Source organism: Oncorhynchus clarkii, chromosome 18, assembly GCF_045791955.1.
Source record: "Oncorhynchus clarkii lewisi isolate Uvic-CL-2024 chromosome 18, UVic_Ocla_1.0, whole genome shotgun sequence".
Classification (NCBI taxonomy): Eukaryota; Metazoa; Chordata; class Actinopteri; order Salmoniformes; family Salmonidae; genus Oncorhynchus; species Oncorhynchus clarkii.
The window spans coordinates 23,287,021-23,300,265 of NC_092164.1; the positions used below are offsets into that span (position 1 = coordinate 23,287,021).

Genomic DNA, 13,245 nt, shown 5'->3' on the forward strand with positions numbered 1-13,245 from the left:
TTTAGTTATTACACATGAGCACTTCACAGAGTAGGCGTTCCCCAGTGGAATTATGCAAATACATGCTAAAATGCACCAATAGGATCTCACTAGCTTGTGCTTGTCTTTGCCCACCTCCTTGCTTGTTCTACCCACTATGCTTAATTTGCTCCCAATGGAGCAATCTTGGGTTAGTTATAAAAATCTTTGATCAAACTGTGCCTGTATGGACCCAGTACTCGCAGGTTGGCATTTAATTATAATATAATTTGGTGGGTGCTTATATTTGTCCTATTTGATGTGTTTTCTTGCATATCCCAACTCCCTCTGAGGCACCCCTCGGAGAGTGAGGTCACGACCAGGGTCTGCCATTGTCAACGGCGACCCCAGAGCAATTAGGGTTAAGTGCCTTGCTCATTGGCACATCAACAGGTTTTTCACTTTGTCGCTCTAACCACTAGGCTACCTGCAACCCTCATTAATTAAATCTCTTATTGGGATGACTCATGTATTGGAGGCAGGTCTGTGGGGAATGCCACACTACTAACCTTATACCTAACCTTTTTTTAACAGTTTTTTTTTTTTTTTAACAATATAGCCAATTCTGACTGCAACTGGCCCATCTGGCCAATCGCTCAGCTCTGCCTCCAGGACAAGATTCATCCCAATAAACACCAACCATCCAGGTACTCAAGCCCTCCTTAAGCTAAACATAAACTATATTTTCTAGTATACGTGGACTAACATCAAACTGTTGCTGTACGGCCCCAGTGCTCAAGCCTTCTTTCAGCTGTAGTATGGAGTCTCTCCAGCAGGATGGGTGGTGGTCTGGCTGGGGCTGGTCCTGAGGCTGGTCCTGGGGAGCCCTCTCTGGGGAGTACTGGTAGTTAGACTCTGTATCTCCATCCTCCAGCTTCTCCTCCTCCACCAGGTCATACATGGCTGGAGGAACGACAGGAAGGATGACAGCGTGATTGAACATTGCACATCCATTGCAGGTGACAGGCACTCAGACAAACTAAGTAACGACGACAGCAGAACAGAGAAAAGGGAATGGCAAAAAGGCAGCAGCCAAATGAAAAACGTCCCTCCTAAGTCATTACACTGTCCGACTGATGCTCTGCCTTAAAGCTGAGATCCGCATTAGGCGAGACAGCGCCACTGGCTGCCCCCAGGCACATTTGTTGTTGTTTTGGTTTTGAAAAGGAGATGAGCGTCCAGAAACGTAATAAAAATAAATTGTAGAACACACTGCTGCTCTATCACGCATGTCTGAGGGAATGTCTGAGGGAATGAAACAGTGCTTGTTGTTTGAAGTAATGTCTTTGTTGTTGTAATATCCCACACGGACGTGGCCGTTTCACTGCAAAGGATTCCAGCTTTAATCAAACCAATGCCTATAGTATAGTGGATCTGTATTGATCTAATACAGGACAGGCAAGCTATGGTCCCTCACTCCCTCTTGTTTCAGGGACAGGCAAGCTCTGGTTCTTCACTCCCTCTTGTTTCAGGGACAGGCAAGCTATGGTCCCTCACTCCCTCTTGTTTCAGGGACAGGCAAGCTTATAGTCCCTCACTCCCTCTTGTTTCAGGGACAGGGAAGCTCTGGTCCCTCACTCCCTCTTGTTTCAGGGACAGGCAAGCTCTGGTCCTTCACTCCTTCTTGTTTCAGGGACAGGCAAGCTATGGTCCCTCACTCCCTCTTGTGTCAGGGACAGGCAAGCTATGGTCCCTCACTCCCTCTTGTTTCAGGGACAGGCAAGCTATGGTCCCTCACTCCCTCTTGTTTCAGGGACAGGCAAGCTATGGTCCCTCACTCCCTCTTGTTTCAGGGACAGGCAAGCTTATAGTCCCTCACTCCCTCTTGTTTCAGGGACAGGCAAGCTCTGGTCCTCACTCCCTCTTGTTTCAGGGACAGGCAAGCTCTGGTCCTCACTCCCTCTTGTTTCAGGGACAGGCAAGCGTATAGTCCCTCACTCCCTCTTGTTTCAGGGACAGGCAAGCTCTGGTCCTTCACTCCCTCTTGTTTCAGGGACAGGCAAGCTCTGGTCCCTCACTCCCTCTTGTTTCAGGGACAGGCAAGCTATGGTCCCTCAATCCCTCTTGTTTCAGGGACAGGCAAGCTCTGGTCCCTCACTCCCTCTTGTTTCAGGGACAGGCAAGCTATGGTCCCTCAATCCCTCTTGTTTCAGGGACAGGCAAGCTCTGGTCCCTCACTCCCTCTTGTTTCAGGGACAGGCAAGCTATGGTCCCTCACTCCCTCTTGTTTCAGGGACAGGCAAGCTCTGGTCCTTCAATCCCTCTTGTTTCAGGGACAGGCAAGCTATGGTCCCTCACTCCCTCTTGTTTCAGGGACAGGCAAGCTATGGTCCCTCACTCCCTCTTGTTTCAGGGACAGGCAAGCTCTGGTCCTTCACTCCCTCTTGTTTCAGGGACAGGCAAGCTATGGTCCCTCAATCCCTATTGTTTCGGGGACAGGCAAGCTCTGGTCCCTCACTCCCTCTTGTTTCAGGGACAGGCAAGCTCTGGTCCTTCACTCCCTCTTGTTTCAGGGACAGGCAAGCTATGGTCCCTCACTCCCTCTTGTTTCAGGGACAGGCAAGCTCTGGTCCCTCACTCCCTCTTGTTTCAGGGACAGGCAAGCTTATAGTCCCTCACTCCCTCTTGTTTCAGGGACAGGCAAGCTATGGTCCCTCACTCCCTCTTGTTTCAGGGACAGGCAAGCTATGGTCCTTCACTCCCTCTTGTTTCAGGGACAGGCAAGCTATGGTCCCTCACTCCCTCTTGTTTCAGGGACAGGCAAGCTATGGTCCCTCACTCCCTCTTGTTTCAGGGACAGGCAAGCTCTGGTCCCTCACTCCCTCTTGTTTCAGGGACAGGCAAGCTTATAGTCCCTCACTCCCTCTTGTTTCAGGGACAGGCAAGCTATGGTCCTTCACTCCCTCTTGTTTCAGGGACAGGCAAGCTCTGGTCCCTCACTCCCTCTTGTTTCAGGGACAGGCAAGCTATGGTCCCTCACTCCCTCTTGTTTCAGGGACAGGCAAGCTCTGGTCCCTCACTCCCTCTTGTTTCAGGGACAGGCAAGCTCTGGTCCCTCACTCCCTCTTGTTTCAGGGACAGGCAAGCTATGGTCCTTCACTCCCTCTTGTTTCAGGGACAGGCAAGCTCTGGTCCCTCACTCCCTCTTGTTTCAGGGACAGGCAAGCTCTGGTTTTACAAACCCTGCTGTAAAATAATTGAATAATAATACGTGCCATTTAGCAGAAGATTTTATCCAAAGTGATTTACAGTCATGCGTGCATCATTTTTTACATTTATGTATGGGTGGTCCTGGGAATTAAACCCACTATCCTGGCGTTGCCATGCTCTACCAGCTGAGCTACAGAGGACCGCAAAGGATCATAAATGACCGTAAAGGACCACAAGGCCTGTTATAGGGCTGTTCTGTTCTCTCCTCACCGTTGGGTCTGACCAGCAGGTTCAGCTCTCCTGAGTCGCTCTCCTCACAGCTGGCCTTGATGAACATGACCACCTGGTCGTGGGTGTGCTCTGAGATGTCCTGACCGTTGATCAGGACAACCTGGTCCCCCTCGTTCAGCCGGGGAACACACAGGTCAGCCTGGGGAGGGCATTAAAACAGAATAGAACAGTGTGTTTTTCATTATTCATTACCTGTGAAGGTCATTTGAGAAGTTCAGGGGTTTGGCAGTGACGGTGGCTCAGGTAGTAGGACACGTACCGCTGTTCCCGGGGCCACTCGGGACACGATCACAGGCATCTTCTGGTCCAGCCCACCCTTCACATTGAATCCAAATCGTCCTTGTTCGTCGGGGCACATTTTAATGAACACCAGATTGTCATGAGGAAGCACTCCATTGGGCTGTGAGAGGGAGAAGAAACACAGAGCACAAAACACATTTTTAGTCAAAGGAAATGACAGCGTGCGCGCGCGTGCGCGAGTGTGCGCGCGTAGGTCTCTCTCCTACCATAGTCTTGTCTTCTGACAGAGGCGTGTCGTACAGCTCATTGATGTGGTTGTCCAACTCCTGCTGAGAGTGGGACTGGGACTGGCTGGACAGAGGCCTCCTGGTCTGCTTAGGGGGAAGAGCGGGCGGCTGGCCGTCGATGGTCGAGTCTGGTGACCTGGACACAGACAAATCCAAATGAGTCCTTGCGGCAAAATTCGAATACAGAATATATATTCAAACCTCAACCCAGTGCTGGCTTTATTGAGAACAAGTCAATAAATACATAAATGAAGCGTGTTATCGCGTGTGCTTTCCCCCCTTTTTGAGGGTTATATATGAACCTGGAAACACACGCGCTTAGTCGAGAGCTCTCTGACTCAACATTAACTACACAGTGGAAACTGCAACGTTCCAGAGCTTAACCTCTCAATGGAATATGGTCCTTTCACCTGACCCCATTTCTCAGAAGGCAATGATCATCTTCTGTGTCCACTGAATCATTACAGGGCTCAGTCAGAGCAGAGGGTTTTCTCAGTTCATAGGAACTCTTCCCTTGGAGAGGCGCTGTGTGTCCTACCAGGATATTACCCTCAGCTTGAGAGCATCCATGTTGTCTAGCCTGCTGTCTGCCTCGGAGCAGCCCTGAGCTGACCCTGGTGGAGGTTAACTGGTTGGGACAGCACTCACCAAAACAAACAGCGTCTAGCGCTATGGACTCCTCAAAGGGAGTCTACACAGAGATACACAGAGGACCACAGAGAGCGATAAGGTCAAAAACGACAGGCACAGGTACACTGAGGAAGTGCCTATCCAAAGAAAGAGGGAAACAGCGAGCGAGAGAGAGAAGAGAGAAAAAAAAAACGATCCAAGTCGAAACAAACACGCCAAACCACTTCAAAGAATTCTGCTCTTTAAGAGAATGTGTCATGATCCTTCACAAGAGTGAAAGAGAAACGGGGTAATGGCATATTTCCTTGATGTTATGAGAAGATTTGCAATGGTTCAGCCCACTCTGTCTGTGTTATTAACATAACAAGCATTCACCATTGTGATGTGCCTGCAGCCCCAACCTACTGCTGCAGCTCTTTGGCTTCGGCCTGCCTGCCAAGCACCGACCTCATTATGGACGCTTAAATGACAGCCATGAAAGAGGCCTATTTTGTAGTCGTCAGGCAGCCGGAGCTTGCTACAGCCCCGGGGTATTTGCATAATAAAAACAAATGCTTTGTAAAGACATAGAAATTAGAAGGCGGTGTGTGTGTGTGTGTGTGTGTATTTACGGTATGAGGACATTCAACCCGATCAAGTCTCGATGAAAGAGATGCTGGCCTGGTTTTTTTTTGTTTGAAAATTCAAAAGGCACATCTGAGCTGATCTTTGTTGCAGGTGCATGGAATAAGATGAGGAAAAAGAAGAAACATGGACACCGCTCTTGATAGTATCACTGCTCTTTAATAAGCTTTAGGTATCGGCCTCAATGCTCTGACGGAGGCCTCGAGGCCGATACCTAAAGCTTATTAAAAGAGCACTGATACGGTGTCCATGTTTCGTCTTTTCTCTGATGTTTTGGTTTGAAATGACCTCAGGGCTGTGTGTGCGTGGGCGTGTGTGGCAGACAGACTTACGGGGTAGAATCCAGGCTGATGGAGTTGGCCTGGGTTGAGGAGGCCGACTTGTGATTGGTGAAGGTCGGGCAGGGCGAGGCATGGTCGTAGTAGATCACATGATCCAGCAGGTGTCCCACGGAGGACGGCCGCAGGCGCTCTTGTGCAAACTTGGAGTGCCTGCTAAAGACAAGAGGACAGAGGAGGAGGGAGGGTCATGTAAGGTGCCCGAGTGTACTGTCATCCAAGGTTATTTAGAGTTACTTGACATCGCTCCTCCTCCTCAGCAGTAGGTTACATCTTTAGCCCAATTTCCTTAACCCCCGTCTCCCCAAAGTGTGCACTTATTCAGTCCCGCTCATGGATTTGACACTAAGGAATGTACTGTTTGCTTACACTACGGGTTAGGGCTACTCACTGGTTGGGGGTGCCTGGTGGGGAGCGTGTGGGGAGGCTCTGGGTCTCCAGGCGGTCGTCAGACAGAGAGGCTCTGGAGTTCCGGCTGACTGACTCCCAGTCCATCCCTCCACCCATCGGCCTCCTCACCAAGGGCTTACTGGGAGACCTGATGGGTTGATGATATGGAGGTCATTGCTATTGATAGTTTGGATTGCAGCAGGTAACATGTTCATCAGATTTCAATTTAGCAGGATGAGAACAGTTTACCACTCATTAGACTTTTGCTCCTTATTCAGTGTAAGATTCCTCCATCCCCGTCTCTTCATGTTCTCACATTTCTGACGTCATTCTCTTAGTATCAGTAAGCAATAGTGTCACTTAATTTGGGCTTCAGAATGTGTCTTACCTGGCGAACACCCTGTCCTTGATGCCCTTCTCCTTGCCGTACTGGACAGATTGCACCTCTGTCCTACCACTGCACATAACACAGAAACATTATCTTTTTAACATCTAACGGAAAACATTCACCACCAACCTCTGCTCTCACCAACCTCTGCTCTTTCATTTCCTGGAGTAAGAGGGGACCAAACCAGTGTTGCACTACCTACTTTTTAGACATTTTAAAAACGTGTGTAGTGAGCCAGCAGGATGTATTAAGAGGGACACGCCCCAGTGTGTGAAACCACAGGTCTTTTCACTCTGTCACACTATTAGTCAGTCACTCACACGGCGTGACATGGCATTGGCAAAGCTGAGTGGACTGGAACTTTGGGTCTCTACTGGCAGTTGTAGGAGGCACAGTAAACATATTCCTGTGTTATGCAAACCAGCCCACACAATTTCTGTGATACGCGGCACAATGGGTCAAATGGCACCGTCGTGATTGGTACAAAAATGCAAATATGCTTCAGCAAAATTATGATGTTGTTATCCTGAGGGCAACACAAAATAGGAGGACTGGATCTGAACTGAGTGAATCAGGGGAAATTGAAAGGATTAGGTAATGTGTAGCCTACACTCTTAGGAAAAAAAGGTGCTACCTAGAACCAAAAAGGGTTCTTCGGCTTTCCCCATAGGAGAACTCTTTGAAGAACCTCTTTTGGTTCTAGGTAGAACCTTTTGGGGTTTCATGTAGAACTCTTTCCACAGAGGGTTCTACATGGAACCAAAACGGGTTCTTCAATGGGGACAACTGCAGAACCCTTTTTCTAAGAGTGTACTGTTTTCTCTGGTGAGGTTTAGACACCTTCAGGCATCAGCTATACAGTTACACACACTATCCGTATCGCTCACAAGACTCCTGTAAACATTGACAAACAAACACAATCTTAGCGGGAAAAGCTGGTTGAAACGCCATCATTACAGCCAGTTCTGCCTGCTGGGATCACAACTATATAACTGACTCTCTTTCAAAACACATTTTAATATGCAACCTCAGCACCAATAACCAAATCGGCTAAAGGCTAACGTCACCAGAGACTATGCACTTCAAAATGGCACCATATTCCCTACATAGTACACTCCGTTTGACCACGGCCTGGTCTAAAGTAGTGCACTTTATGAAAGGAATAGGGTGCTATTTGGGAAACAGAGACACATTCCCCAGGCCCACTCACCAGTAGCGGTACTTGGAGCCCAGTTGGAAGACATGTGCAAAGAAGTTCTTCTGTGGTGGTAAGGGTCGGTCTAGTCTGAAGAAGGTGTGGTGCTCTACACAGGCCTTCCATAGGTTCTTACAGGCTCGGTAGTTCACCATGTTAAAGGCTAACAGCGCCTCACGGCTCTCATTCTGGAGAGGGAGGGAGAGGGAGGGAGGGAGAGAGAGAGAGAGGGTGAGGGCGAGAGATCGAGGGAGAGGGCAAGAGAGAGAGGGCGAGAGAGAGAGAAAGAGAGGATGAGAGAGCGAGAGGTCAGTGGTGGGCTCAGCACACTTAGGCGTACAGTACAGCATGAAGCATGGTACAGTAGGTGTGTGTGATTATCACACATGATCTACTGATGTCACACAGATCTCGCTAAAAGAACACGGATACAGAGGAAGAAATCACCCTTCGACTTGCATAGCGGCCATGAGATGGCTTCTTCTAGGCCAGACGCTATGGTGTGCTCTGTAGTACTTCTCTACTCGGATACATGAATTATAGCATATGACATCATTTAATCTAGATATCAAGTACAGTACAACTGCTTTCAAAGGTCTCCTTGGCTTGCATTATTCAACCAGGTGTTTTTGTGTGTCTTCCACTACTAGACACCCTAGTTGGGATCAAATCCTTTTAGATTTAATTTCATATGACCAGCCTAGCACACACAACGCGCATTATGTATTCTCCAACATGAATAATGATGAGAGAGAATTTGAGCTCGCACAATACTGCCAAGCAAAAAGGTAGTAACTGCTCATAGCGTGGAACTGAGAGAAATGGCTTTTATTTACCTTGGTTTCACAGTAACTTAATGCATTTACTGCTAACATGACCCCCATTTTCTCCTAAACACAGTACAATAGAGGCAGGATACTTGTCCACATGATTAAGCATGTATTTCATGTAGCAAAAATTACATTAACTCATTTTCAACCAAATGAGCAGTTACTGCCTTTTTTCTTGGTAGGGCAAAATAGTAGGGATGCAATCACAGTTGAAACTAGGACATACTTACCAATTCTCTTCGGAGTTGAATGAAAAACTGTCTACATTTAAACGAGATCTTTACAATCTGTAGCCTGAAAGAAAGAAAAAGAAGCTTTTTACCACTCATAGGAAGGAATCTCTCCTTTATTTCCTACATAACAGAGACCTTATCCAGTATTCTGAAGCCACTGGATAAGCTTATAGAATACATACTCCCCTTTGCCACCCATGGTATCATCCATAAGAATCCCCTCCGTTCCTCAATCAGAAACCAATCATTTTCAGGTGTTCTAAAGTTCCATTGTGCCTGCTGGCCTATTTCCCTGGTTCCTTAAAGCATGACTCAGAGAGAGAATCTAAATATAGACCGCACTGTCGCAACCTGACACAATTACACTATTACTCATTTCTGCAGAAGTCTCTTTTCATGAAGATAAACTCTCCCCGTACTATACCATCAAAGGGAGTAGGGCAAGATCAAACAGTGGGGAGAGGGCTCATGTTGTCACTTTACAGTAGAGCTAGAGTAAGTTATGGCTGAATCTGGGCCATGAAAAGAAGAAGAGCATCATAAACGCTATTCATCCAATGTTTGCTACTACTGTTTGTAAGGCCAATATACCACGGCTAAGGGCTGTTCCTAGACACGATGCAACGCGGAGTGCCTGAAAACAGCCCTTAGCCGTGGTATATTGACCTTATACCACAAACCCCCGAGGTGCCTTATTGCTATTATAAACTGGTTACCAATGTAATTCGAGCAGTAAAAATACATGTTTTGTCATACCCATGGTATACGGTCTGATATACCACAGCTGTCAGCCAATCAGCATTCAGGGCTCAAACCACCCAATTTATAATACTCTTTAGGTTCTGTGTGTCCCATCCAATGGCTCCCCTATATGGAGAATGTGGCTGAATGTGGAAACATACTCAATTGATTTGACTCACCATGGAAAGCAGTTGATTCGTACCCTGTTCTTATAGGTGACAATCCCAGTTGACATCACTCCGATTAAAATCTCTGTGTTGCTTTGATCCTGTCACGGGGGAGGGGAAAGAGGGACAAGGAGGATTGTAAGGTGCCCAGCTTTCTGACTCCCTATGGATGGGTTCTACTTAACAGAGGTTGATTGGGGAGCATAGTATGCCTGCATCACTCCATTTCACACCTGAACACTTACCCTTGCATAGTGCAATTCAACTCCATAGAGCTCTAGCGTCCGTGCTGTGTTTAGATAATTGAACTCTGACTGGGCAGGAGGCAGTCCCCTGAAAGGAAAAAGAGTGAGAGTGCGAGATAGGGAGAGAGAGAGAGCGAGAGACACTTTTAGTTGGCTCCACACAGGCCATTCAGAGAGCAGCGAGTAGGCCACCCTACCATCTACGTGAGAGGATAAACAATGACAGCCCTTGTTCTGACCTGGGAACAAAGTCTGAGCTGCCTCAGCCTCAGCTGCAGTGAATGAGCAGAGTCCATCCCTGTTTAATCTACAAGTTATTTGATATTTCCTGTGCATTTCCCGTTTTACACCAATGTATCCACACACACACAATATCAGTTGAGAGATCGCTTCTTACTTGTGTTGCTGATGCTGTTTGGCAATCTCTTTCTCAAAGTCTTGTGGTGCGTTGGGGATGAAAGAGTATTCGGAGAGGTAGCCGGGCAAGTTCTCGTTCTGACTGTAGTCCCCTAGCTCAGCTGCAACACAACACAAAGCACACAGTGTGTGAGTGTGTAAGTGCAAGTGAGCGTGTGTGTGTGTGTGACATAGAGCACAATGAGGCCTTTAATCCTCTCCTTCTCTCCCTCCTGCACAGCTCCCATTCATTCACTAATTTTCTGGTCAACCTTCTCCTTTGTGTGCAAACGGAAAGAAGCAGGACTTTTGCAGCTTGAGAGGAGCCGAACACTTGCCTTTTTTTTGTGTCAATGTTTAGAAAAGAGAGGCAGAGAGACAAGTCCTCCTGCTGAGTGTCTCAGTGTTTCCATACTGTATAAACAGTCTGTCCTCTTCCCAAATCGCACCCTATTCCCTATATAGTGCACTACATTTGACCAGGGCTCATAGGGTTTTGGTCAGAAATAGTGCACTATATACGGAACAGGGTGCCATTTGGGACACATCCCATCTTCCATAATGAAAAGGGAGCAGACATGAGGAAGTTGGGGGTTAAGTGCCTCTATTTCCAAAGCACTTTAAGAAAAGTACGTAGCACAATAATGTGAATCAATTAATAAAGAGCCTCGCTCTTTCATTTAAATAGAAACTATATCAGTATGTGAACACAGAGGGAAAATGAACAGTAATAGCCCAGTATACACTAACTATCCTGGTCTGAATTGTGACTGACAGACAGACTGGCACTTGTGAAATATCCTCCATTCTATTGTTGTTATTACAGTAATTGCGGTGAGACCACCATGGCCACTTTCCATTTCCTCCTGTGACCTCTATACCTCCCACATAGCGTGGTACGTTTACTATAACCCCACGAGGGAGTCAGCCAGCCAGTCAGCCAGTGATCCCAGCCATCCAGTCAGCCAGCCAGCCAGCCAGCCAGCCTATTAAGCTAACAACCAATGAGCAGTGTTCTTCTGCCCTGCTGCCAGCCTAGTTGTGGTGATTGTGCTGTTATTCCTCCCCCCTCAGCGGCGTATTGGGGTCAATGTGTAAACAGCCAGGCTACATGAAAGCAGCATCCTTACAAGCCAAGTACAGTATGAAGTAGTATTACAGTTGTGTTTCGGTCTGGGGTTTCCAAGCCACTGTAATAGTCTGATCCCCCATACTCTCCATGCTTGAAATCACATGGTGGCTATTAGGAGGGTGATAGGGAAAATACACTATTAAACATATTCTATCATTAGTACAGTTAGTTAGTTTATGCGACCATAAGTCAGTAGTATAGTTCTAGTTGAATAGCTGAGAGGAATAATTGAAGTACTTACACTGAACAGCGTATGAAGCAAGAAGAGCGGCTGTGATGTACGGACACGGCAGTCTGCGAGCCGAGGAATCAGTTATAACTCAAATTCACTACATGAAGATTGTTAAAAATGTTTGAATAAACCAACCAAATACAAATTTACACTCACCGTCCACTAAGTAAATCCTGTTTAATCTGCAAAAAGTACTGGTACCTAAAGGGGACCCAAAACAGCAAAATCAATACAGAGCTTTTAAGTCCCCTTATAATCAAACTGTATGGAGAGTAGCATAGAGGAAGGCCTATTGTGTACTGCCTATTTCTGTCACAATGCCACCCATTAAGCACTTACCTTGTATACTCCTCCTGAAGTTTACTGGGGTCGGTTACAAAGAATTTAACCCTCAAATTTAAACTGTGTGGAGACCCCCCTGAAGGAAAACAAACAACCAGATTAATGGAACTAAAACGAGCGATAAATAGAATATTGCAAATACTAGAGAATACTCCAAATGTATCAAACATACTTTTAAACTGCTTTCTTATGGGTTTGGTTGGATCCAGCCACCTCTGTAAAATATGGAGGGGGAAAATAGGCCATGAAAAAATTAAGATACATTTTTACTCAAAACATTAGAGCAAGTTCAGAATAGAAATCCAACTGTTCTGCGAGACGGCATCATCAAAAATATACATATGTATAAAAGTCTGAATTTCTGCTGTCACAAATGAATATTTGCATTGGTAGTTGTGAACTTTCAGAAACACAATCCGCAGCCTCTACACACTATTCTAGCCGCTGTTTCAACTCCATTGTTTGCAGACCATGACCCATAATCGTCTTAGTCTCTCAATCTGTTTGCTGCAGAAACGCCACCGTTTGCTGACGGGGCTGGAGAGAGCCTATTCATGAGATGCTGCTATGCTGCCAATCAGAGTGTTTGAGGGGATCAGCCAGAGCAGGACTCTGAGTAGATTCGCTAATCCTGATCGCATAATAATTAGTCATTTCGAAAGCCAGTTGATTTGCAGATCAGTGATTCTGCGCCGCCCGACCGCAATGTAGTCCAACGTGCACAATCTCATGGCCTCACCTGATCTCTTGCGACAGCCTGTCGAAAATAAACGAGTCAAATCGAGCAGCTCGCTAGTTACTTAGCGTACGCAGGATTTGGTTCCGGGTTCCGATAAGAGGCCTCACCTGACTGTCTGAGGAGTCGTTGGCCAGCTGTAGGCCGAAGTAGTCGCTCTCCGTCAGCTCCAGGTGCTTGAACACTACATCCAGCAGGACCTGTCCTTGATCGTGCTTCTGCAGGGAGAGAAACCAGACAAGGCCGTCAAAATTCTGTAGTACAGATATATGACTATCTCATAACATAGAGATGACTGAAGCAATATAGGACTGGGAAGTGTGTTGGCCATAAAGCGATTGACACCTCCAATACAGTGTAGCCTAAAAAAAGACTTAATTGATAGAGGGTTATTGCAAAACTATCACACAAGTATGTGTAATGCTTACCTTACTGGGTTTCTAACTGGAGGTTGGGCAAGTATGTGTAATGCTTACCCTACTGGGTTTCTAACTGGAGGTTGGACAAGTATGTGTAATGCTTACCCTACTGGGTTTCTAACTGGAGGTTGGACAAGTATGTGTAATGCTTACCCTACTGGGTTTCTAACTGGAGGTTGGACAAGTATGTGTAATGCTTACCCTACTGGATTTCTAACTGG

At 46.8% G+C, this 13,245-nt stretch overlaps 1 protein-coding gene across 1 annotated transcript in view; it reads right to left on the bottom strand.

Annotated features, from left to right (window-relative positions):
* Window positions 1-13,245, bottom strand: part of LOC139373229 (tyrosine-protein phosphatase non-receptor type 4-like) — a 43,025-nt gene that overhangs the window by 8,396 nt on the left and 21,384 nt on the right. The window contains exons 3-20 of the mRNA XM_071113504.1: window positions 12,716-12,823; window positions 12,609-12,626; window positions 12,042-12,084; window positions 11,867-11,945; window positions 11,684-11,728; window positions 11,537-11,589; window positions 10,165-10,285; window positions 9,768-9,855; window positions 9,535-9,623; window positions 8,612-8,675; window positions 7,567-7,739; window positions 6,357-6,425; window positions 5,970-6,116; window positions 5,573-5,734; window positions 3,966-4,122; window positions 3,719-3,859; window positions 3,439-3,598; window positions 725-921 (exon numbers count right to left, since the gene is read on the bottom strand). Of these exons, the coding sequence (XP_070969605.1) occupies window positions 725-921; window positions 3,439-3,598; window positions 3,719-3,859; window positions 3,966-4,122; window positions 5,573-5,734; window positions 5,970-6,116; window positions 6,357-6,425; window positions 7,567-7,739; window positions 8,612-8,675; window positions 9,535-9,623; window positions 9,768-9,855; window positions 10,165-10,285; window positions 11,537-11,589; window positions 11,684-11,728; window positions 11,867-11,945; window positions 12,042-12,084; window positions 12,609-12,626; window positions 12,716-12,823 (1,914 nt within the window). The remainder of the gene's footprint in view (window positions 1-724; window positions 922-3,438; window positions 3,599-3,718; window positions 3,860-3,965; window positions 4,123-5,572; window positions 5,735-5,969; window positions 6,117-6,356; window positions 6,426-7,566; window positions 7,740-8,611; window positions 8,676-9,534; window positions 9,624-9,767; window positions 9,856-10,164; window positions 10,286-11,536; window positions 11,590-11,683; window positions 11,729-11,866; window positions 11,946-12,041; window positions 12,085-12,608; window positions 12,627-12,715; window positions 12,824-13,245) is intronic.